This window comes from Salvelinus sp. IW2-2015, linkage group LG4q.2 (genome assembly GCF_002910315.2).
Source record: "Salvelinus sp. IW2-2015 linkage group LG4q.2, ASM291031v2, whole genome shotgun sequence".
Taxonomy (NCBI): domain Eukaryota; kingdom Metazoa; phylum Chordata; class Actinopteri; order Salmoniformes; family Salmonidae; genus Salvelinus; species Salvelinus sp. IW2-2015.
The window spans coordinates 14841420-14868089 of NC_036843.1; the positions used below are offsets into that span (position 1 = coordinate 14841420).

The 26670-nt window shown below is 41.3% G+C and overlaps 1 protein-coding gene and 2 long non-coding RNA genes across 3 annotated transcripts; 1 reads left to right on the forward strand and 2 right to left on the reverse strand.

Annotated features, from left to right (window-relative positions):
- Positions 1–889: 889 nt before the first annotated feature.
- LOC111963063 (uncharacterized) lies at positions 890–6082 on the reverse strand. Its single transcript, XR_002877207.1, has 4 exons — positions 6008–6082; positions 2497–2623; positions 1089–1168; positions 890–980 (listed from the first exon to the last, which is right to left on the reverse strand). It is a non-coding gene; the product is annotated as an uncharacterized lncRNA (long non-coding RNA).
- A 12021-nt stretch (positions 6083–18103) lies between these two features.
- Positions 18104–22319, forward strand: LOC111963042 (voltage-gated potassium channel regulatory subunit KCNF1-like). Its single transcript, XM_023986264.2, has one exon. The coding sequence runs from the start codon at positions 18264–18266 to the stop codon at positions 19719–19721; it is 1458 nt and encodes a 485-aa protein (XP_023842032.1). The 5' UTR covers positions 18104–18263; the 3' UTR covers positions 19722–22319.
- Positions 22320–24595: 2276 nt separating this feature from the next.
- Positions 24596–25140, reverse strand: LOC139027637 (uncharacterized). The gene is made up of 2 exons (XR_011479757.1): positions 24814–25140; positions 24596–24656 (listed from the first exon to the last, which is right to left on the reverse strand). It is a non-coding gene; the product is annotated as an uncharacterized lncRNA (long non-coding RNA).
- Positions 25141–26670: the final 1530 nt, after the last annotated feature.

The following is a 26670-nucleotide window of genomic DNA, read 5'->3' on the forward strand; positions in this document are numbered from 1 at the left end:
TTCCATTCAGCCACAAGAGCATTAGTGAGGTTGAGTGATTAGGCCTGGCTCGCAGTCGGCATTCCAATTCATCCCAAAGGTGTTTGATGGGGTTGAGGTCAGGGCTCTGTGCAGACCAGTCAAGTTCTTCCACACTGATCTCGACAAACCATTTCTGTATGGGCCTCACTTTGTGCACAGGGGAATTGTTATGCTGAAACAGGAAAGGGCCCTCCCCAAATTGTTGCACCAAAGCGTGATTCATCACTCCAAAGAACGTGTTTCCACTACTCCATAGTCCAATGGCGGCGAGCTTTACACCACTCCAACCGACACTTGGCATTGCGCATTGGTGATCTTAGGCTTGTGTGCAGCTGCTCGGTCATGGAAACCCATTTCATGAAGCTCCCAATGAACAGTTATTGTGCTGACGTTGCTTCCAGAGGCAGTTTGGAACTCTGTAGTGAGTGTTGCAACTGAGGACAGACGGTCTCGTTCTGTGAGCTTGTGTGGCCTACCACTTCGCGGCTGAGCCGTTGTTGTTCCTAGACGTTTACACTTCACAATAACAGCACTTACAGTTGAGCGGGGTAGCTCTAGCAGGGCAGAAATTTGACAAACTGATTTGTTGGAAAAGGGGCATCCTATGACGGTGCTACGTTGAAAGTCACTGAGCTCTTGAGTACGGGCCATTCTAATGCCAATGTTTGTCTATGGAGATTGCATTGCTGTGAGCTCAATTTTACACAACTATCAGCAACGGGTGTGGCTGAAATAGACAAATGCACTCATTTGAAGGGGTGTCCACATACTTTTGGTGATGTCATGTATTTTAGAAAGGCCTTTTTACATCCTTGTCTGTCTGAATGTATTATATTTTTAACAGTGACAGAGTATATCCCACCTTGATTTGTATTCTCTGCGCCCTGGACTCCTATCTTTTGGCGAATCTTGTCCTTGCGGTACTCATCGTAGGCAAATGGATTGGCCATGGTCTTCACCTGGACAAGTCACACAAAATATATTTAGACACACAACTCTAACATCGACAATCAACTAAGAATATGCAGTTATACACACACAAATAAGAAGACAAACACACACCCTACCTTATGGTACAGTCTGATGTCCATCAAGAAGCCATGCATGTAGGCCCGCAGTAGAGAAGATCCCACCAGGTGAGACAGACCTATAGTTGAACACAGGGCAGGTAGCATTATAGATTGTAGTGACATTAATCATACATATTTCCTGAATGAAATTCATTAAAATATTTGTACTCTTTCAAATTGGCTGACATGCCAAGGACAGTAAGGCTGAGTAATTAACTTTGTGAAGCAGCCTGTTTGAATGTGCTGGAAGAAAATGACATGACTGTAGACAACTATTTTTTGCCCTGAGGCTGTGTGACATCAAGGCTGGTTGCTTCCATTTAAACTGACACATTCAGGACAGTGGGGAACAGAGGGTAGGCCTATAAGTGGCGATTAAAATCTTAAGCTTTAACTTCGTATAACAGATTTTCATTTTAACTGCTTTGTCCAAGCTCACGTCTTTCAACAGGCCCGTAGTGATAGCTTGTTTAATTTTTCTGTCAAAATAGGCCTTTCTGCTAACATAGCTATTTGGTAAGAAACCTTTTGACAGTTTAGATAAAGTTGTGTAACATCAGTCTCCAGACACCATTCCTTCAGCACTGAATAAACTTGTTAGTGACTGCCATGAGTCTTTTTGGTCCCTGTAAGATCACTTTAGTTCAGGAATGTGTGGTAGTTGTGGCACACAAGGACTGTGTGTGTGTGGTAACCAGATAGAAACCCTCTTTCCCCAGAAATCTTACTCTATACGGCCCGCTGCCGGTCTGTTACATAACAAGGACACATTGCACAGCTGCAGTGAACTGAACTCCCCTCCCCCCTAGGTCCCTCTCCCCCTCCCATCTACTCCACCCTTATCTCTCCTTCCCTCCCCAATAACCGCCTTTCTCCTCCATGTCATTTGATCTCTTTAGTGCTGACCCAAGCATTCCTCTGTTCTTTCAACCCACTCTGTTCTCCGCCCCTTCATCTTTCCCTATCCCTCCTCCCATCTCTTAATTTCTCTCTCCATTCCGCCAGTGTTTCCCTTTTAGGCGGGACGGGTAAGCCTGGAGTGTATTCATTATGCCAATTCTGTTGCAAAACGTTTCTTAAACGGAAGCAAACGGAATGGTGGGGTGGACCTAAATAAACGTTTGTTTTAGTTGCAAAAATGTGTATACCCCTGACCTAGCAGTGTTGCCCCAACCTGCCTAAATACAAATACAAAATGGCCTCCACTGAATGAAAAGTGTAGTGTACACAGCCCTGGAAGGTTCCTTAGGAACTTTAGGCCAAAAATAACTTGAATGCTCCATTCCAATTCAAGGCCCCAAACCTCTATGTAATAGGTACTTGTATTTCTGTAGATTTGAGAGGAACAAATAGATAATAGCTGATACGTAATATGCCAATAGCTCTACCTCCACCCCCCTCTCACCCAGGTTCTCCAGGTCCTTGCGGGTGACAAACTTGTAATCATCGTAGGTGGTACTCTCAGGGCTCTCCTCCAGCTCCTCTGTCAGGTTGTCCAGGAAAGAGCATCAGCGAGGAGCAGGCCCCAGTGCCTACACAAGGACAACATGTAGGGGAGGAAGGAGAGACAAGAACAAGGGATGAAGTGAAGGAGGGACAAGGAATGAAGAACAAGGAAGATTCATGGAACATTTGAACAATTCTAATTCAATATATTTCTACTGCTCTTGAGGGCTGGTAAGGGAGGTAGGTGTTGGCAACGTTCCTATGGTTAGGTGTAGTTTCTTGCACCTATCCAATCCTCTAAGGGCTCTGAGGATGAATCGACAAGGATTGCCTGCGTTACCAGATTGGAATCACCCCTTTACTTAAGATAATTGAATGCTACTGGGTTCAATCCGAACTGACTTCTGTTTGTCTATAAAATCAGAGCTCAAAGTCTACGGAATGTCCACTTTGCTGGATTGAATCCCTGAGCTGACAAGGTAAAAATATGTTGTTCTGCCCCTGAGCAAGGCAGTTAACCTTTACTTAACACCCATCCCAGATCCGGGAGCATCCTCATCAGTAAAAGCTGACTAGCATAGCCTAGCATCACAAGTAAATAATAGCATATAAATATCATAAAATCACAAGTCCAATACAGCAAATGAAAGATAAACATCTTGTGAATCCAGCCATCAATTCCGATTTTTTAAATGTTTTACAGCGAAAACACAATATGTATTTCTATTAGCTAACCACAATAGCCAAAGACTCAACCGCATATTTTCACCATGTTTCTACCGCATAGGTAGCTATCACAAAACCGACCAAATAGAGATATAATTAGTCACTAACCAAGAAACAACTTCATCAGATGACAGTCTTATAACATGTTATACAATAAATTTATGTTTTGTTCGAAAATGTGCATATTTGAGGTATAAATCATAGTTTTACATTGCAGCTACCATCAAAAATATCACCAAAGCAGCCAGAATAATTACAGAGAGCAACGTGAAATACCTAAATACTCATCATAAACCATTTATGAAAAATACATGGTGTACAGCAAATGAAAGATAAACATCTTGTGAATCCAGCCAATATTTCCGATTTTTTAAGTGTTTTACAGCGAAAACACAACATAGCATTATATTAGCTTACCACAATAGCCAAACACACAACCGCATTTATTCACCGCATAGATAGCATTCGCAGAAACCAGCAAAATATATAAAATTAAATCACTAACCTTGACCAACTTCATCAGATGACAGTCTTATAACATCAGGTTATACAATACACTTATGTTTTGTTCGAAAATGTGCATATTTAGAGCTGCAAACCGTGGTTATACATTGTGAATATGTAGCATCGATTCACCAGAATGTCCGGAGCTATTTTGGACACTCACCTAATCTGACCAAAGAACTCATCATAAACTTTACATAAAAATACTTGTTGTATGGCAAATGAAAGATACACTGGTTCTTAATGCAACCGCCGTGTTAGAMTTTTTAAAATAACTTTACCATAACAAACAGCTTGCGTTATTGCGAGACAGCGCCCGCCAAAATGGCAGAGAATAGGAATCAACATTTTCCACAGAAATACGAAATAACATCATAAATTGTTCTTACTTTTGRTGAGCTTCCATCAGAATCTTGTACAAGGAGTCCTWGGTCCAGAATAAATCGTTGTTTGGTTTTAGAATGTCCTTTTCTCCTGTCGAATTAGCAACCTTAGCTAGCCATGTGGCGCGAACATGCCCATCTTCTCTTGATGCAAAGAACGGAAAATTCCAAAAGTCCCAATAAACGTTGAATAAACTGATACAACTCGGTTGAAAAAAACTACTTTATGATGTTATTATCACATGTATCAAATAAAATCAGAGCCGGAGATATCCGCCGTGTATACCGAACGCTTTTCAGAAGCCAATGTCGACGTACTTCGCGCGCCAGAGAAGACAAAGAAATTTCCAGTCACTCCAAAAGCTCTTGTTCGGCCTCAGATCAAGCTAGACACCCCATTCCACCTTCCACTGCCTGTTGACATCTAGTGGAAGGCGTATGAAGTGCATGCATATCGATAAATATTAGGCAATTGAATAGGCAGGCCCTGAAACAGAGCCTCGTTTTCAGATTTTTCACTTCCTGTCTGGAAGTTTGCTGCAAAATGAGTTCTGTTTTACTCACAGATATAATTCAAACAGTTTTAGAAACTTGAGTGTTTTCTATCCAATAGTAATAATAATATGTATATTGTACGATTTAGAATAGAGTACGAGGCAGTTTAATTTGGGCAAGATTTTTTCCAAAGTGAAAACAGCGCCCCCCTATTGACAAGAAGTTTTAACACACTGTTCCCCGGGCGCTGAAGACGTGGATGCCGATTATGGCAGCCCCCCGCACCTCTCTGATTCAGAGGGGTTGGGTTAAATGCGAGACACATTTCAGTTGAATAACTGACTAGGTATCCCCCCGTTCCCTTAGTGTAATCATTGACGAGCCAATGGCTAATGTTAACTTCCAAACAATTCCCTAATGTTCTATAGGCAGCTAGGGAGGCATGCGTTGAAGGCCTTTGCACACCACTCGAATTAAAAATCTAGGGAAGAATTAACTCTCAGGAACTGGAATCATAAACCAAACAAGTTGACAACTTTATGTTGGTTACCATTGATGTTCATAGCACACAACTTTGTGTGATATTTGGGGTTACCCGAGTGCATACCCGAGTGAAAAATGTAGCTATTTATTCAGGGCAGTTTGAGCACTGCTATATCAATGTTTAATATCGGCCGCTGAAGTATTCTAAAACTCCCAATAGCAAAAAATATAACGCCTTTGCTGTTAACAGATAAACACAATATTTCCTAAGTTCAGTATTAGCTCTCTTTAGGCCCAAACACACGCTAGTTAAGACCTTGTTGTTCTGTAGCTCAACACCACAGTGATCTAATCAGTGGTTGATGAATGGGACAGTACTTAGAAACTAATCATGTGTCAGGGTCGACACATCTTTCAAAGCAGACTACTTTACAGTACACACACAATCTTACTAAACAGAGACTACTTTACAGTACACACATCTTCCTAAACAGAGACAACTTTAAAGTGTACACACGCTTTTCCTAGAAGAACTGAAAAGCTGGTATAGGGGTAGGCACAAGACGACCTGTTGCTGAAGAACATTCACAACCCAACAAGGGCACTTTCTAGGTGAAACCAGGTGGGCAGCTTTCTACGAATAGTGCCCTTGGTTTAGCTTTTTTGCAGACCATAGAAAACCAGCCAAACCAAACAAATGAATGTCTCAAATAGAGATCGTCCTTTCGTGCCTTCTCTATACTGCCTTGGTCTGTTTGGTTTCAATTCCCACCCTGGAGTAAATCTATCTCATGGAAAGATTTGACTTTCAAACCAAACCTGCGGCACACTAAGATATGCAAAACTAGCCTGAGGGAGTGTGAGGATTGTAGAACTCACAGGGATGTAGAACGTATTCATCTTGGGGTCTTCATTGGCAGTAAAGAGCATACCTGTGACGTTAAAAGAGAAGAAAAAAAGCGTGAGATAAGCTAACGATATAGACAGATCATTTTCAGATACTGAAGTTAGCAAAGTAATAAACTAAGAAAGTGGAACTGTACAAAGGCGTCTGCTGGTTTTGTTCGACTCCAGTTAAAAATCCTAACTGCATGTACATGCAGAAAGCAAAGCCCACTTAAGCATAGGATGACAGTAGTACGTTTGCAGGCAGACTAGACAGGGACAAGTAGACAACAGCAAAAGAACCAAAAAGTCTTGCTGGGTTTTAAAAGGTATGTTACCATTACTGACAAAAGCCTGGCTTGCTCATATCTTCACCTGACCACAAATCATTCATAAATGGTTCTGGGAATTTGCTAAAAATGTGAAATTACAGTGATTATATCCTGAATTAATAAAGCAGACAATGGGCCTTTTTGAGCAGCTCCATTCTTAGTTTATTACTTTGCTAACTCTAGTACGTGAAAAATAATGTAAGCATGCTTTAACAAAATCAAGAGAGCCCTGCGTGAGGGCCCCCGCCAACCCAGAGTACTGACTGAACTCTCTCTCTGAGGCTGACATGAGTCATGTTTTTAAACGGGCCAACACTTGCAAGGCCGCAGGGCCAGATGGTATTCCAGGGTGTGTACTCAGGGCATGCGCAGACCATCTGGCAGGTGTCTTCAAGGACATTTTCAACCTCTCATTGTCCCAGTCTGTAATCCCAAAATGTTTCAAGATGACTTCCATCATTCCTGTCCTCAAGAACTCTAAGACATCCTGCCACAATGACTACCGCTATGTAGCACTCACATCTGTAATCATTAAGTGCTTTGAAAGGCTGGCCATGGCACACATCAACTTCATCCTTCAACCTTCTCTCAACATCAGCAAGGCTGCAGTGAAGCCAGTCAAGAGCTTCAAGATCTTCTGTATCCACATCACTGAGGACTTATCATGGTCCTCTCACACCAGGACAGTCCCTCAGGAGGCTGAAACGATTTGGCATGGCCCCTCAGATCCTTAGGAACTTTTACAGCTGCTGCATCGAGAGCATCCTGATTGGTCATATCACCGTCTGGTATGGCAACTGCACCACCCTCGACCCGAAGTCCCTACAGAGGGTGGTGAGGACGACGCAGCGCATCACTGTGGGTGAGCTCCCAGCCATCCAGGACATACATGCCAGGCGGTGTCTGAGAAAGGCCTGAAAAATTACCAAAGACTCCAGCCACCCGATACATGGAGGGTTCTCCATGCTCCAGTCCGACAGACAGTACCGGTGAATCAAGGCTTAGACCAACAGACTCCTAAACAGCTTCTATCCCCTGGCCATAAAAATCGCTAACAACTACTTCTGCTAAAACTATTATTGATTACTACCACTACGCTGCTGTTTACTGATTACCATTAGTATCTATTTATCCTGCAACTGGTTACTATTACTGAGTGTACAAGATATTAGGAACAGCTTTCTAATATTGAGTTGCACCCCCTTTTGCCATCAGAACAGCCTCAATTCTTTGGGGCATTGACTCTACAAGGTGACGAAAGCGTTCCACAGGGATGCTGGCCCATGTTGACTCCAATGCTTCCCCCAATTGTGCCAAGTCGGCTGGATGTCCTTTGGGTTGTGGACCATTCTTGATATACACAGGAAACTGTTGAGCGTGAAAAACTCAGCAGCGTTGCATTTCTTGACACACTCAAACCGGTGCGCCTGGCACCTACGACCATACCAAATTCAAAGGCACTTTGAATTTGTCTTGCTCATTCACCCTCAATGGCACACATACACAATCCAAGTCTCAATTGTCACAAGGCTTAAAAATCCTTCTTTAACCTGTCTCCTCCCCTTCATCTACACTGATTGAAGTGGATTTAACAAGTGACATCAAAAAGGATCATAGCTTTCACCTGGTCAGTCATGAAAAGAGCAGGTGTTCCTAATGTTTTGTACACTCAGTGTAGGTCACACACTGAATCAACACATGTGTACATGTGCATAGCCCTGGGGGAGGGAGGGTTACTGGAAAGAAGAGGGAGGTAGGTAGGACAGTATAGTGGGAGAAGATGGCCTAGATGCCAATAGCCTAAAATGGCCTCCTTTCCTCCTTCATGGCCAGTTATGAGTGAGAAAACACATGGGAAGCGCTAGGTGCCTCAAGTTGAGTAGTAACTGGCAGAGCACTCCGGACGCTTCAAGTTTACTTTTGGTAGCCGCGCCAACCCCCAACAACACGTCTCACATTTTGTGTGACTGGGGGGCTAGTTAGTGGAACATCCTCCATTCCTATTTGTTCCCTTTCCCAATTAATGAATAGTTGTAACATCCCATTGACACACTTCCACACCCCCCTACACACTCCTCCCAAAATGAATAACACTGGAACTTCAGAGATTGTTTAGACCAAGAGGGTGGGGTTAACAAAATAAATATTTGGTAATTTCACACAAACATCTCATGCCAGGAGCACCTGAATTGGAGACAATGCGTGCCCATCATGGGATGGTTGGGAAAGAGGCACGGGCGTAGACAAAACTTAAATGGCATGTGTGTCTGCAACGGAAATACCAAAGAGATGAGGTGTGTGTGTGATCTCTGTGATGAAGTCACGCATGGAGAGAATGTACATGCCAAAAAGAACTGAAGCAGGATTGTAATAAATTGGGGCTGAATAAGGGATCATAAACTTTACCTGGATTCACCTAGTCAGTCTATGTCATGGAAAGAGCAGATGTTCCTAATATTTTGTACACACTAGTGGTAATATATACCATAAATATTGATATATTCCTGCTACCAGTCACTTTCCAGCCCTGTTTACATGTATATCACACCTACACTCTCACACACACCCACCACTTATGCTGCTGCCATACTGTTGACTATTTATCCTGCTACCAGTCACTTTCTCCTAATACCCGCCTATATGTACATCTCTACCTCAAATACTCCAGTATCCTTGCACATTTGTTATTGTCACTGACCCTGTATATAGTTTCCCATCTAATTTTTCGTGTTTTCTTTATTATATATACACATACATCTTTTATTAGTGATACTATTTTGATATTGATTATTCACTGCTGGGTAGAGCATGCAAGTTAAGCATTTCACTATACTTGTGACAATAAAACATGAACTTGAATGAGCGTCTTAAACAGTTTAACTCAAGTGCTCAGTAAAGATTGATGTAATTAGACAGAATTGCTGGTAGAGAAGCTGTCAGTGGACAGTGTGGCAGTCTAACTTAAAAAGCACAGTCCAAGCCCTCTTTACAGTAGCACAGGGGAAAGCAACTAAATTCAGCCGTAGGACGATTTTTGTTGGAGCGAATGGTTGGGGGTACTGAAAAAAATGACTACACTGCAAATTGACCATAACTAAGCCCAAAAAGGGATTGTTCTTTTCAAATACAATCATTTCAAAACTTGATCACATTGAGATACAATCACTTGTATTTTTTTTTGAGGGGGGCTTGGGACACACACCTGGAAACAGATTTCCAAATTTTTCCCGAATTCATGGTGATTTTACAGTTTTTTGTAACATAAAACTAAATCACTTGTGGGCCGTTTCTGTTGCCGACCCTGCAGGAGTGTTAAGGACTTGTTGATGAGGTCAATGGGCACCATCTAGTGGTAGTTGAGCATACTGGTAAATGACTACCCAAGAAAATAACAAGAGTGTCTGTTGGCCAACCCTAAGAGATAAACTTGGTACAGAAGCAATGTTTAGTGTATCTAGCTCATTGCTAATAGAATGTCTCTGGTGATCTCACCAGAATCAGGGTAGATGCACACATCATTGATGTTAGTCTGGGGCTCAATGGAGGAGAACACTTTCCCCTAGGGTGAAACAGACCAGAGGTATGGTTAGAATATCAATTCTGCACTGTGATAGTTGATGAAGGACAGACCACTAATTAACTAAGTGTCCAATGACAAACACATTTTTACTATCAAAAATGCAAAGCTATTTCCCCAATATTACCACAACATTTATTGTAAATACTTAAAGCTGGAATGTAACACTTTTTGGGCAACCTGACCAAATTCACATAGAAATTTGAGTTATAGATCCTTCTAAGAAAGTCTAAGAAGCAGTAGATCTGTTTTGACATCTCTTAATGTCATTGAGTGGCCCAGCCAGAGCCCGGACTTGAACCCGATCGAACATCTCTGGAGAGACCTGAAAATAGCTGCGCAGTGACACTCCCCAACCAACCTGACAGAGCTTGACATTATCTAGGGAGAAGAATAGGAGAAACTCCCCAAATACAGGTGTGCCAAGCTTGTAGCATTATAACTAAGAAGACTCGAGTCTGTAATTGCTGTTAAAGGTTCTTCAACAGAGTACTGAGCAAAGCYTCTGAAAACTTATATAAATGTGATATTTCATTATTATATTTTTTTTTAAATTTGCAGAAATTTCTTAAAACCTGTTTTTGCTCTATTATGGGGTATTGTGTGTAGATTGATGAGGGAAAAAACGATTTTAGATTTTAGAATAAGGCTGTAACGCAACAAAATGTGGAAGAAAGTTCTGACAGCTGACATTCTACAGCTAAGAGACTAGCAGTAGTATGCTCACTGTTCTCCCCTCATCTCCCCACCACATCTACCCTCATCAGAGGGGAGATGTTTTTGTCTTTGACACAAAATTGTCAGACTCCAGCCACCCTAGTCATAGATTGTTCTCTCTGCTACCGCACGGCAAGTGGTGCCGGAGCGCCAAGTCTAGGTCCAAAAGGCTTCTAAACAGCTTCTACCCCCAAGCCATAAGACTCCTGAACATCTAATCAAATGGCTATCCAGACTATTTGCATTTCCTCCCTGTCTACCCAGACTATATGCATAGTCACTTTAATAACTCTACCTACATGTACATATTACCTCAATTAACTCGACACCGGTGCCCCTGCACATTGACTCTGTACCGGTATCCCCTGTATATAGCCCCGTTATTGTTATTTTACTGCCGCTCTTTAATTATTTGTATATATTATTATCTTTATATAATACTTTTTTTTAGGTATTTTCTTAAATCCGCATTGATGGTTAAGGGCCTGTAAGTAAGCATTTCAGTGTAAGGTCTACACCTATTGTATTCGGCGCATGTGACAAATAACATTTTATTTTATTTAATCATAGTCTCCCAGTCACCCTCGAAAGCTTACTTCAAGGGCTTGCTGGGTATTTTGGCTTGATTTGGGGATTTTATCTTCTTTGTTTGCAGGATTGTAATGGTGATGCAGAGTTTAGTTGGTTTGATGGATGTGTTTTGGATAGTTTTCTTAATTTAGTCTTTACTCTCATGCACATGTATACTGAACAAAAATATAAACGCAACATGCAACAATTTCAAAGAGTTACAGTTCTTATGAAGAAATCAGTCAATTTAAATTAATTAATTCAGCCCTAATCTATGGATTTCACATGACTGGGAATACGGATATGCATCTGTTGGTCACAGATACCTTAAAATAAATGGGCCTCACAATGGACCTCAGCTTCTCATCACGGTATCTCTGTGCATTGAAATTGCCATCAATAAAATGCAATTGTGTTTCTTGTCTGTAGCTTAAGCCTGCCCATACCATAACCCCACCAACATCATGGGGCACTCTGTTTACAGCATTGACATCAGCAAACCACTCGCCCACACAACGCAATGCACGCTGTCTGCCATCTGCCCGGTACAGTTGAAACCGGGATTCATCTGTGAAGAGCACATTTCTCCAGCGTGCCAGTGGCATTCGAAGATGAGCATTTGCCCACTGAAGTCAGTTACGACACCAAACTGCAGTCAGGTCAAAACCCTGGTGAGGTTGACGAGCACGCAGATGAGCTTCCATGATACGGTTTTTGACAGTTTGTGCAGAAATTATTCAGTTGTGCAAACCCACAGTTTCATCAGCTGTCCGGGTGGCTGGTCTCAGATGATCCCGCAGATGAAGAAGCCAGATGTGGAGGTCCTGGGCTGGCGTGATTACATGCGGTCTGCGGTTGTGAAGCCGGTTGGACGTACAGTACTGCCAAATTCTCTAAAACAACGTTGGAGGCGGCTTTTGGTAGAGAAATTAACATAAAATTCTCTGGCAACAGCTCTGGTGGACATTCCTGATGTCAGCATGCCAATTGCATGCTCCCTCAAAACTTGCCATTGTGTTGTGTGACAAAACTGCACATTTTGGAGTGGCCATTTTATTGTCCCCAGCACAAGGTATAATTAATGATCATGCTCTTTAATCATCTCTTGATATTCCACACCTGTCAGGTGGATGGATTATCTTGTCAAAGGAGAAAGTCTCACTAACAGGGATGTAAACAAATTTGTGCACATTTTGTTTTGGTGCGTATGGAACATTTCTGGGATCTTTTATTTCAGCTCATGAAACATGAGACCAACACTTTACATATTGCGTTTATATTTTTGTTAAGTGTTAGTAGATTGTCCCTCCTATCACTGCGGAACACTGTTGAGATATTATGCTCTCTGTCTCCCTCTGTCTGCCAGGTGGCCCTTGAAATGACAGGATTGAGCGCTGTGTTTCCGCAGGACTACTACTCCTACATTTGTGTCCAGATCAGTGTCACGCTTCTGGATCATAGCTAGTAGCCAATGAGGAGTGGGCCCCAATCCCAAATTAAGTTCCCTGTTAACTTCAAAAGCATAAATAAGTCTTAACAATATTGTGGGCCCCTACCTTGCCACCAGAGGGTTACGATTGAGAGATGATCATATTGTTAATACATATCTAGTCCTTTCAGTTGGATGAAGGGAAGTCAAAAAGTCTCTAAGGTTAGGAAGGAGGGATTGGTTTGGGATTGGGTTGCATCCTGAACTCCCCGTGGAATAGAATAAACCCTGTAAAAATACCAAAACCCTTTAAAAAGTGGTTGATCTTAGCAAAGATTTTTTAAAGATTTAGATATTATTAATATCAGGATAGCCAGGAATTCAAATTTCAGATACACTTTTTCAGCTTTGATGATCTTCAATGACTACAAGCAAGCGACCTTTTTCAGATGTTGAGAATCCATTTCTAGATATGATCTACAGACCAAAGAAAATATATGTACTGCTGATCCTTGATTTGGCCCCACTTGGCCTACATGGTATTATGTGACAATATGAATGTATACAAAATCTATTGCAGGTCGGGACCAATGATATGCAACAGAAAATACATCCATGTTGTGCCTACAGAATTCACCCTAAAAGTGTGGACTAAACTACCAAGTCAACAGCAACAGCTCTATTTCTTGTGCCCAATCCGAAATCCACCCAGTTCTGGACTCGATCTGAGAGGATTGGTATGAAGCTAAATCCTCATGACACCAACTATCTTGTGTGTATATCAATTAGGGATGTGATTCTGAGGTATTGCTGATACGTGACTGTGGATCTGTGATGTTGTGATACTGATCTTTTTGCCTCACAAAAACCATAACAGAAATGTCACATGTTTTACACTTTGTGACTGCAATAGAAGTTTTTGTATGGTAAATGTGATGTCCTTGTGTTATCTATAATTGTTCATGCTGAACATGTACAGGTAACTAACAAAATAATGGAAACACGAGTAGGCCTAAATGAGGGACACAAAGTATATTGAAAGCAGGTGCTTCCACACAGCTGTGGTTCCAGTTAATTAAGCAGCTAAAATCCCATCATGCTTAGGGTCATGAATAAAAATTCTGGGCAGGCCATTTTTTGCCATTATTTTGGCTACCATGGCTATGGTAGGCAAAATGCCCTCATAGGATGACAATGCCCCCATCCACATAGCACAAATGAATGGTTTGATGAGCATGATGCCATGGCCGTCTCAGTCACCAGATCTCGGCTAAATTGACCACTTATGGGAGATTCTGGAGCAGCACCATCACCAACACACCATCAACCAAACACCATTTGTGGAAGAATGATGTCACATCCCTCCAATAGAGTTCCAGACACTTGTAGAATCTATGCCAAGGAGCGTTGAAGCTGTTCTGGCTCGCGGTGGCCCAATGCACTATTAAGACACTTTATGTTGGTATATAGGAAAAGGCCCTTTGTCAGTTGTGGAAAGATGAGATAGGTTTAGCACCTGAGCACGAGATATCACCGTACATTTAATCTGACCCACTGGACTGGAATCTTACAGTATGTCAGAGCGTCTCAAATTCTGCAATTGTATCTGTTGTTAGCAGAGAGCGCCCTAACTCAGTTTTCTGGAGACGTGTGTAATTGCACAGCTGTCACGTTATCAAAAGTTATCAAAAGGGCAACAGCAGATAGTGATGTAATTTAGTGGTTACGCTTTGACATTACCTCTGACAATAACTTCGTATTAATTTCCCAGACTACGTTTTTTATTTTCCTATGTGTTGTCAAGACAGATATGTATTGTAGTGTGCCATGCACTCACCAACAAGTTCTGCATCAATTCCCACTCACACAGCGACGATTTTAGCATGTAAATCTTGGTGGGGCAAAAAAATAAAATAATAATGGATGGACATAGTCAATATAACTATTTGTTCAGTACTTTTGAAATGTACAGCTACAGAATTCAGAACATGGGCCGTTCTTACAGTATTCTCTCTGTACACCAAATCAGAATTGTAGGATAAATAAAGGGGGCATATAAGCAGACAATGAAAGCTCTTACAATATTTGATTATGACATTTCTCTAAAACAGGCTATAGGCTATATGTGCACCACCAAGTCAGAACAGTAGGATAAGTTATGAGGGGAAAAGGGACCAAATTATTAGGGTGAGGCACATGGGCTACAAACAGCTTACTTCACAACAAACACTTAGTATTACTTTCTTAGCAATGGTGTACATATCTCCCTGGTATATTACATAATTTATGCAGCAGCATACAATACATTTTTGGACTCACCTTGTTGTGCTGTGCTCACTTGAACAGGAAGGTGGCGCGGTGGTCCTTCATGGAAAACTTTGTCATCAAAGTCGGGCATTCGCTGGATTTATGTTGCTTTCAAGACAAATGGGAACTCAGAAAAAACAAGGTTGAATCATGATGTCAGTGATCTTCAGGTCGCAGCTCTAGAAAGAGGCCCGGGTTCCCGACTTGGAATTCTGAGTTGGATGTCCGTTCAAAACTTATTTCCCAGTTCCGAGTTTCCAGTTGTTTTGAAGGCGGCAAAAGTCATGCTGGATTGACAGCATGGCTAAATGTTGAATGTTTATCCTTTTAACTTCTAATTGGTCCCAATCCCGGATCCGGGAGCACCCCCCACAGTAAAAAAGCTGACTAGCATAGCCTAGCATAGCGTCACAAGTAAATACTAGCATCTAAATATCATTAAATACAAGTCCAAGACACCAGATGAAAGATACACATCTTGTGAATCCAGCCATCATTCTGATTTTTAAAATGTTTTACAGGGAAGACACAATATGTAAATCTATTAGCTAACCACGATAGCAAAAGACACAACTTTTTTTCCCACCATTTTTTTCCTGCATAGGTAGCTATCACAATTTCGACCAAATAAAATATAAATAGTCACTAACCAAGAAATAACTTCATCAGATGACAGTCTGATAACATATTTATTGTAAGCATATGTTTTGTTAGAAAAATGTGCATATTTCAGGTATAAATCACATTCTACATTGCAGCAGCAATCTGAAATAGCGTCGATGCAGCCAGAAAATTAGAGACCAACGTCAAATACCTAATTACTCATCATAAATCATTTCTGAAAAATACACAGTGTACAGCAAATGAAAGCCCAACATCTTGTGAATCCAGCCAATATGTCAGATTTTTAAGTGTTTTACAGCGAAAACACAATATAGCATTATATTAGCTACCACAATAGCCAGAAACACAACCGCATTTACCAGCAGCAAAGGTTAGCGATCGTAACAATCCAGCAAAAGATATATAATTTGACTACCTTGATAAACTTCATCAGATGACAGTCCTGTAACATCATATTACACAAGCATATAGGTTTGTTCGAAAATGTGCATATTAGCAGCACAAATCGTGGTTATACAATGTGATCAGTAGCAACATTTCAGGCATTCTGGCCGGCGCCATCTTGGAGAGGCACCTAATCTAATCGATAATAATCGTAAACTTGACTAAAAAATACAGGTTGGACAGCAAATGAAAGATGCATTAGTTATTAATGCAACGCTGTGTTAGATTTTTAAAATAACGTACTAGAATACAGTGTGCGTTACAGCCAGACCAGTGCCGAAATTAATGGCGGACAAATCCTTTTACATTTTTCCACATAAATACGAATTAAATCATGAATAGCTCTTACTTTTGGACGAGCTTCCATCAGAATCTTGGGCAAGTTGTCCTTTGTCCAAAAGAATCGTTGCTCGGTTGTAAAACGTCCTCTTCAACTTTGAAATAGCAGCTAACGTTAGCTATGCGCAGACATGCCCAAATCCTCAAAACGCAATACTAAGGAAATTCCGAAAATCGCAATATACTCGCATAAAACTGATATAACTCGGTTAAAATAACTTCGTTATGATGTTTCTAACACCTATATCCAATTAAATCACAGACGGATATATCTAAGCCGATAACTTGAGCTTTTCCGAACGCCATGCTGAGTCCTGCTCTGCGCAATGACGAACAATGAAAAGACTGCACCCCCCATGCCATGGCCTTTTATAAGGTCTGAGATCTGCAGAAACCCATTCCAATTCTCATTGGTTACTGACATCCAGGGAAGGCGCGTGCAGTTCATGTCGACCCATAGGATACATTACAGAGTTTTAAACTGATCCTAGAACAGGGTCAACATTTTCAGTTTTGCAGTACCCGTCAGGAATTTCGCTGCCAAACAGTTCTGTTTCACTCAGAGAAATAATTCAAACGGTTTTAGAACTAAAGAGTTTTCTATCCAATAGTAATAATAATATGCATATTGTACAAGCAAGAATTGAGTACGAGGCAGTTTAATTTGGGAACGATAAATGGTAACGTTGAAACAGCACCCCCTATATTGAGAAAAGGTTTAAGCTTGAAAAATAGACCCTTAAACCCAGACTTTGACCACACATCCACTCCAATGAATAGCAGGCTAGTGATTGCTTTACAATGCTTGCAGTTAGCTACTGATTCCTTCCAAACCACTCAATGTTGAATTTGGGATTTCCAACTTGTGTTATGTTTATGTCCAATGCACCGATATGTTTTATCTCTAATTTCTCTTCATAATTTCTCTTCATATAACAACGATTGAAAAGGATTTGTCAGTAGAATGTCGACTTGATTCGTGATGATGACTGCTAGCTTGCTAGCTAAGATTTTGAAAGTATGATTTTGACATGATCAGTCCATTCAAAGCTATGGTAGATATAACGTGATTTGACGTAATTTTATCTGTGGCCAATGACCTTGAGCCTTCTTGGATGGGCACTTTTAATGTAACTATATGGCAGCACCCATGGGGCTTGAATTTTCGAGCTCTCCCCGTAGATTTTGCGATGACATAGTGTCCCCATGAGTGACAGAACACTGAGCCAATCACAGCGCAACTAGCGAACATTACTAACCCCCATGTTCCGTATATTCCGCTGGTTGCCCCACCTCCACAGAAAGCACTGACCTAGGCTGAAACACCTGCATTTTCGAGCTGCCTTACTCCAGAAAACAAAGAGACCATGTTTGTATGTGGCTTTATTAACTAAATTATAATTTATTTTTTACATTGTTTGCGAACTGATATGTGACACGTATTAATGTCAAAATAGCAGCAAAACAGGTAGCCCCAACTGCCCTGAATGACGGGTCGCCACTGTACTCACATCATATCACCTCACTTCAACCATACGGAATAATTGTGTTAATTGCCCATGCCGGTTTGGTAAATTCAAAACTTCAAGCAGAGTAATATCGCCCACAGAGGATATCCGCCCACAGAGCTCAGAGGCGCAGCAGCAGTGTGTGTCATTGTGAGTGTGTGTGTAAGAGAGAGAAAGAGCGAGAGAGAGGAGAAAGGAGAGACAGAGAGAGAGATTACTTAATTGCTGCTTTGGTAATGGGAGAGCACGGAGCGGTGTTTTGCGCAATGGCTTTCCTCCTTTTTAAAATTAGTATAATTTATAGGCTACCTGCACTTTAAACTGTTCATGCACATGAAACACAAGTCTGTTTATTGCATTTCGACATTTTCGACGCCAAAAATAGCCCACGACAGCAGGAAAGATGTGGACTATACCCAAACCCCGATATAAGAACTGCAACAGCTTGGACACGAGGGATGAAGCCGAGATATCCGTGAACATTGGCGGGGTGAAGCTCGTTTTATACGGGGATGTACTTAACCGCTACCCGGAGAGTCGACTTGCAGAACTTATCAACTGCTCAACTCTGAGTTACGACATTATTTACTCACTTTGTGATGACTACGACCCCGGTAAAAGGGAGTTTTATTTTGACCGGGATCCTGACGCTTTCAGATGTATCATTGACGTGTATTACTTCGGTGAGATTCACATCAAACGAGGTATCTGTCCCATTTGTTTTATTAAAGAGATGGAATTCTGGAAAATTGACCAAAGCTATTTGGACGAGTGCTGTAAAAGTGACTTGACTGAAAAAGAGGAAGAGCTGGCTGAGATTGCCAACAAAGTGAAGCTTATCTTGGATGATCTAGATGTGGTCCCTTCTTTCAACCGCTCAGCGCGGTACCAAAAGTCCCTTTGGAAACTCATGGAGAAACCGGAGTCCTCATTGCCTGCGCGCATTATCGCCATTGCATCTTTCCTCTTCGTCCTTGTGTCATCCTTGGTGATGTGCGTGGGTACCATTCCAGAAGTCCAAATGGAGGACGACGAGGGGGACCTTGTGGAACACCCAACGCTGGAGGCCATCGAGACAGCATGCATAGGCTGGTTCACCGTAGAATATCTGCTGCGTTTTATGTCCTCCCCAAACAAACTGCACTTTTTCCTATCCTTTATGAACATAATAGACTTCATGGCTATCATGCCCTTTTACGTGGTGCTGACCCTAACTTACCAGGGTACGGCCATGATGGATCTGGCCAAGGTCCAGCAAGCGGTCCAGGCGCTTCGCATCATGCGTATTGCCCGCATCTTCAAACTGGCACGTCACTCCTCCGGGCTACAGACTCTCACCTATGCGCTGAAGAGGAGTTTCAAAGAGCTGGGGCTGCTCCTTATGTACATGGGCATAGGGATATTCGTGTTCTCAGCACTGGGCTACACCCTGGAGCAAAGCCACCCGGAGACCCTCTTCAGTAGCATCCCACAGTCCTTCTGGTGGGCTATTATCACCATGACGACCGTAGGCTATGGAGACATTTACCCCAAAACCACGCTCGGAAAGTGCAACGCAGCCATCAGCTTCCTGTGTGGGGTGATAGCCATCGCGTTGCCCATTCACCCCATTATCAACAACTTCGTTATTTTTTACAACAAGCAGAGATTGCTCGAGACTGCGGCCAAGCACGAGCTGGAGCTCATGGAGTTGCAGTCTAGCGAGGACTCAATGGTGAAGGCCACGCGCAAGTCTGGCGCATTGGGTGCATTGGAGAGCTCTATGCGCACCTCTCGTAGTGATAATTCTATACCACTTATTGAGGAATCAACCAGGACTTTTAAGTCGAAAAAGTATTGCTCCGAAACAGAATCGTTTTAACTTGACATAGACATAGGCCTATTGTAGAGTAACGTGTTTCAGTTCGATGAGGTATTTCCTCCTGTAGCTTCTACACAGTAAATCAAGGATAGTTGAAATCAGTGTTAAAATCATTTGGGTTAAATTGACTCTACTGGGAGTTATTTTAACCCTCAAGAGAGTGATATGCTCTGTGGAGTTAGTGTTGATAACTGGAGTTGATTGGGACAGAGTACTTTTAACTCCCTTAAGAGAAACCAGAGACAAGGAATTAAATATATGGAGTTGTCTACGATGTGGGAGGAGCATCATTGGCATATTTCCCAGCTTGCTCTGTTGAAGCTTGATTTTTGAAATTGTTTGTTTCAATATCTGTGTTTTTGCATGCACATTGGTTGTTTTTGATCTTATGCTACACAAAGATAAGAAACTTAGATTTTTCTAAACTAATCCAATCGGTAAATGGTTGGATTTCTAGCAACCAGTAGTGAGATAGTTGTTCCAGTTTACATGGTGTAGTTGGTAGTCCTGATGTACTGTGTATTTTCTACCCTACTATGACAGGTATTCTATAAGCAAATTGTGGGGACATAAAATTGTTGGATACCTTCCTGCAAATTGGATTCCAGTAGAGATGTCATTTCACATTACAAACCACCATAATGTGAAACATTAAGAAATATTCATATATGTTTTTAACACCCTTATAACGTAAAGGAAGTAAACTGAAAGAGAAATGTACTCTGCTGGAGGTGATTGTTAATTCAAAACAACACTGAAAATAGTAAAATGTCAATTGGTGTTATATTTAAGCAACTCTCTGAGAGTTGGACATTTACTCCATTTTGTGCTGTTTTAAATCCCAAAATATCAACACCATGATCAGAGTAGTTTTAACACAAAATTGGGGTGGGACCATATAAACCCCCAAATAGTGTTACATTTCACTCCATAGGAGTTGAATTAACTCTTGTGATTTTACCATGTACATGTGGGTCTAGTGACTCTAGTCAGTCTACAGCAAACATCAAGAATGGAGTTTTTCGGGGAGAATTGTAATTGTATTTATTCAATTAGCATCGAATAAAGCGTTTGCATGAGAAACATTGAAATGGACCTGAGTATCCAAATCTGGAGACATAGGCGTACTAATGTGGAGCTTAACCACCCCATTCCCATTTCTTCTCAGGAAAGTTATTTTGAAATACAGTGCTCACTCCTATGTCTTTGATGTTTGTACAGGGGGATGCCTGTAATTATTATACCGGTGCACAGACCTTTTATGCACAGATAGCCTAATGGGTATTTTTTTAATCCTCAATGCAACTTAAACATTTTAAACATTGGCTTGTCTTCTGGACCTGCAGGGGAAAGAATGGCATTTCGTTTTTTATCTGAGGTACATAAAATATTAGCCTCGTAATTACCAGACTGATTAACATTCATATAAGCTTGCAAGATCAGGCAGCTTGCGAGGCTAATGAATATATAGTGAACAAAAATATAAATGCAACGTGCAACAATTTTTTACTGAGTTACAGTTCATATAAGGAAATCAGTCAATTGAAATAGATTCATTAGGCCCTAATCTATGGATTTCACATGAACGAGAATACAGATATGCATATGTTGGTCAGAGATACCCCCCAAAAAGGTAGGGGAGTGGAAAAGAAAACCAGTTAGTTTCTGGTGGGACCACCATTTGCCTCATGCAGCACGACACATGTCCTTCGCACAAAGTTGATCAGGCTGTTGATTGTGGCCTGTGGAATGTTGTCCCATTCCTCTTCAAAGGCTGTGCGAAGTTCCTGGATATTGGCGGGAACTGGAACACGCTGTTGTATACGTTCATCGCCCACATGACGCCATACACATGGTCTGCAGTTGTGAGGCCGGTTGTAAGTACTGCCAAATTCTCTAAAACAAGATTGGAGGTGCCATATTACCATTAGTCATTACCATTGGTCATCTACAAGACCCTGCTAGGTAAAGTCCCCCCTTTCTCAGCTCGCTGGTCACCATAGCAGCACCCATCTGTAGCACGCGCTCCAGCAAGTATATCTCTCTGGTCACCCCCAAAACCAATTCCTCCTTTGGCCGCCTCTCCTTCCAGTTCTCTGCTGCCAATGACTGGAACAAACTACAAAAATCTCTGAAACTGGAAACACTTATCTCCCTCACTAGCTTTAAGCACCAGCTGTCAGAGCAGCTCACAGATTACTGCACCTGTACATAGCCCATCTATAATTTAGCCCAAACAACTACCTCTTCCCCGACTATTTATTTATTTTGCTCCTTTGCACCCCATTATTTCAATTTCTACTTTGCACATTCTTCCACTGCAAATCTACCATTCCAGTGTTTTACTTGCTATATTGTATTTACTTCGCCACCATGGCCTTTTTTGCCTTTACCTCCCTTGTCTCACCTCATTTGCTCACATTGTATATAGACTTATTTTTCTACTGAATTACTGACTGTATGTTTGTTTTACTCCATGTGTAACTGTGTTGTTGTGTGTCGAACTGCTTTGCTTTATCTTGGCCAGGTCGCAATTGTAAATGAGAACTTGTTCTCAACTTGCCTACCTGGTTAAATAAAGGTGAAATAAATAAAATAAAAAATTATAAATGAACATTCAATTGTCTGGCAACAGCTCTGGTGGACATTCCTGCAGGCAGCATGCCAATTGAACAGTCTCTTAAAACTTAAGACATCTGTGGCATTGTGTTGTGTGGCAAAACTGCACATTTTAGAGTGGCCTTTTATTGTCCCCAGCACAAGGTACACCTGTGTAATGATCATGCTGTTTAATCAGCTTCTTGATATGTCACACTTGTCAGGTGGATGGATTATCTTGGCAAAGGAGAAATGCTCACTAACAGGGATGTAAACAAATTTGTGCACAAAATCTGAGAGAAGCAAGCTTTTTGTGCGTATGGAACATTTCTGGGATCTTTTATTTCATGAGACATGGGACCAACACTTTACATGTTGCATTTATGTTTTTGTTCAGTGTGTTTACCAAGGACACAACGACCCTTCAACGACATCTAAGCGCCACTGAATTGACATGTGAATAAAACTATACATTTGGTTTTATAGGCCAATAATAACAATCATTATAGTCTCAATTACCCAACTTCTAATCACAAAATCATGACATTGATGTTTATATAACTGTTCTCTCTGATTTTCTGTCATGCAAGCTCCATATACTGCCACCTCCTCCTCAGCGCATCTGTTAGTGTCTGTCTGACTCTAACTGAAGCTCACTAATAAATGCCTCTACACATTCCCTTTCACAACACACTTTCCTAACCCCTGTTCCCATTTCTGTAAACAAAATGGCTGTACAGTGCCTTCAAAAAGTATTCACACCCCTCGACTTTTTCAACATTTTGTTGTTTCAACCTAAATTAATTTTTATTACATTGAGATGTTGTGTCACTGGCCTAAACACAATACCTCATAATGTCAAAGAGGAGTTATGTTTTCGAAATGTCTTGAGTCAATAAGTATTCAACCCTTTTGTTATGGCAAGCCTAAATAAGTTCAGGGGCTTGCTTAACAAGCCACACAATAAGTTGCATGGACTCACTCTGTGTGCAATAATAATACCTAATATGATTTTTGAGTGACTACCTCATTTCTGTGCCCCACAGATACAATTATCTGTAAGGTCCCTCAGTCGAGCAGTGAATTTCAAACACAGATTCAACCACGAAGACCAGGAAGGTTGTCCAATGCCTCGCAAAAAAGGGCACCTATTGGTAGATATTTTTTTTTTTTTAAAGCAGACATTGATTATCCCTTTGAGCATGGTGCAAACACCAACACAGTTAACCAATCTAGCAACGAACTAAGCTTGCCAGCAGAGTTCAGGGTGGACAATTTCAGTTGAAACTGGTCAGGGAGAGATTTGGGTTCTCTTCAAAATTACATTTATTGACTGCTAAATCATAACTTGTACGATCATTTGTATACATCTGCTGTTGTGCTAGTCTCTGTTCTGTCAACCCTGATTCGCGGGTTGAGCAGCGCAGCACTGAAAGCTGTGTTGACATGACAACTGGGTCAGAATTCCGAACCTTCGAATAGATAATGTGGCAAAAGTGTTTGTTTTGATTGGCTCTTTCTTGCAACTATCAACACAGTTGAAGAGTTTCAACTGGATGCAACCAAGTTGCAGATGAGTTGCTTAATAGTTGCATGGGGTGTTTCACAAAGCAATCAAGAAGCAACTCTGTTGCAAGCAACTAAAATTGTGTGCAAGTTGCATCGTGTAACGGCAGCCTAACATGTATTGACTCAGGGGATTGAATACTTATCTAATCAAAACATATGAGTGTTTATTTTTTGTGATTTTTTAAACAAATTTTGACATTAGAGTATTTTGTGTAGATCCTTGACAAAAAATGACAATTCAATCTATTCGAATCACACTTTGTAACACAACAAAATGTGTAAAAAGTAAAAAGGTGTGAATACTTTCTGAAGGCGCTATACATCACACTGACAAGACATTACTACATCTGTCAACCACATTGATTAGATGTTTTGATTAACTGAAAGGTTAACTACTGATATGCCAATTCTAAACTACCGCAAAGGTTACATTCACTGCTTTTGGTTCCATGTGTGAAGTTCTCCAACAATTGTCCCGTGTCAAACAATATTAGAATAATTTAAAACAGGCCTCCCGTGTGGCGCAGTGTTCTAAGGCAGTGGTCCCCAACATTTTTTTCACCACAGACCGGTCACGACATGACCGGAATATCGATTAGGCCTATAAATAAAATTTAGGTTTGAATGCAGCCAATTCATTTGCCAATTTAAAGACAGTCGTCATTCTCCTTGTAGCTCCCTCCAGTAACCACGAGCACAACCGTTCCTTGATTTTAACTGGCGGCTTTATTCTGTAGATTTAGTCAGAATTATCACCTTCCGTGAGAACTATAAAGTAAATGAAAATACAGTTAAGCACACTCTTACAACCTTATCTTACGAGTGACTTATTAGCTTGGTATAACTCTGAAGTGCTTACATACATAAACAGTTTAGCCGGCGTTATAACAGTATTAGATTAAACACATGAATAAAGGAAAAATACCTCATTGGCTGCTTATTACAGAAGGGAGGAAATCAAACTTCACACTTATTATTCCTGGCATGAATTCACGCTTCATCCTTAATTATTATAACGTTACCATCCTAACATATACGCTTCAAACTTTATGAACTACACCCGATGACATGAAAATTTAGCTAACACAGCGCGGGATTGCGTTCCCTCCAAAAGTGTGTTGCTACAATAAGGATCCCCGTTACAACAGTTATTAGCTACGTAGTTCCGCTTGTCTTATCATTTCCCCGCACAGCGGACACGTAAACAATTCAAACACAAAACAACGACATAACCTGTAAGTCTAACTGTCAGTTACACTCCTCTGAAGTGACAGATTGAGTTCGTTGAGCGGGTTGAATATGTCGCACAGGTAAACGAGTTTTGCGACCCATTCCTCGTCATTGAAATGTGCTGCCAGTGGTGACTTTTTTCCTAAAAGAAATCGCTGCAGCGGCTCTCGTAACTCAAACACTGGCAGGCGATCTCCCCCTGGATAGCCATCTTACTTCTGTGTATAAGAGAAGGTGTTTGTGCTCTGTGTCCATTTCCTCACAAAGCTGCTCAAACAGACGCGAGTTAAGGGCGTGTGCTTTGATGTGATTGCTAACTTGAATAACATCATTCAATACGACGTTAAATTCAGGTGAATTTAAAAAAAAATCTCCTAAGAGTTCACGCAAATGTCCTTAGCAGCAGGTAGAATCAACTACTTGCCAATAGTGAAAGGCTTCTTGGCCTTAGCAATACTGCTAGTGTAATAAATATCATTTATTATAACACAAGCATATTTGCTAATACATTGTTATAACTAACTTCTTTCCAAACAGGGTTTCTCACAAACTCATAGCAGATACGGAGACCCACACACACCCAGAGACAGATGGCTGACACAGGCCTTTTCATAAAGACTGATAAGAAAAGGGGTGCCTGGRACTGCATATCACGAGAAACTGAGACACACACATACCCAAGGACAGAGGGCTGACGTAAACCTTTCATAAACACAGATAAGACAGGAACATCTACGCACACACAAAAACTCCTCTTCAGTCTGAACATTTTACAGACACACACAGAAATGTCAAAATAGGAACATCTACGCACACACCTAATCTCCTGTTTTAGCTGAACATTTCTGAAGACAAAGAACTCTACTCAGAGCCAATGGGACAGTGATACTGGCCTGAAGMAGACCTCGCCCAACTCATCAGAACCAACCAGAGGACCAGAACTTCCAGACTCAACCTACTTTCTGTACTGTATAAAATGTATATGCACTCTGTTATCTGGGCTTCTTTCGGAGAGTTCCATTTTGAGCTTGATGAAAGGGTCCGTGCACGCTATTTCAGATATCTTTACCTCTGAATAAATTGCATTTAATTAAACCTCATCCACCCTGTCCAGAGTCTCTACTTCGTCTCAGTTCTCCAGTAAACATGTTTTATCAACACTAGCAACTAAGTATGACGCTCTCAGTGCAGCCACATTTGTTGATGCGTTGGCTTTCAAGACTTGCTTCTGTCCTTCTTGTTCACGTTTTCTTCGCTCAAAGAATTCAACAGGTTTGTCTTTAAGTGCAGGGTGCTTGGATTTGATGTGCCGAAGCAGTTTTGAGGGCTTCATTGCCTCGTTAGATAGCCTATCTCCACATACCACGCACAGGGGCATGCAAGTCACCTGTCGCGATAAAGCCATATTTTAGGTAGGACTCATCATATATTTTAGGTAGACTCATTCGGTAGGACTCATCATATTTTCACATTTTTGCAGTCTCGGGCTCTGCTGTCTCTGCATTGTCATTGGGCCTTTAATCTCCCTTACCCCTTCCGAAGAAGCTCTCCA

Excerpts from the sequence above, each read along its gene's own strand:
- LOC111963042 (XM_023986264.2), top strand. The coding sequence starts at position 18,264 with ATGTGGACTATACCCAAACCCCGATATAAGAACTGCAACAGCTTGGAC.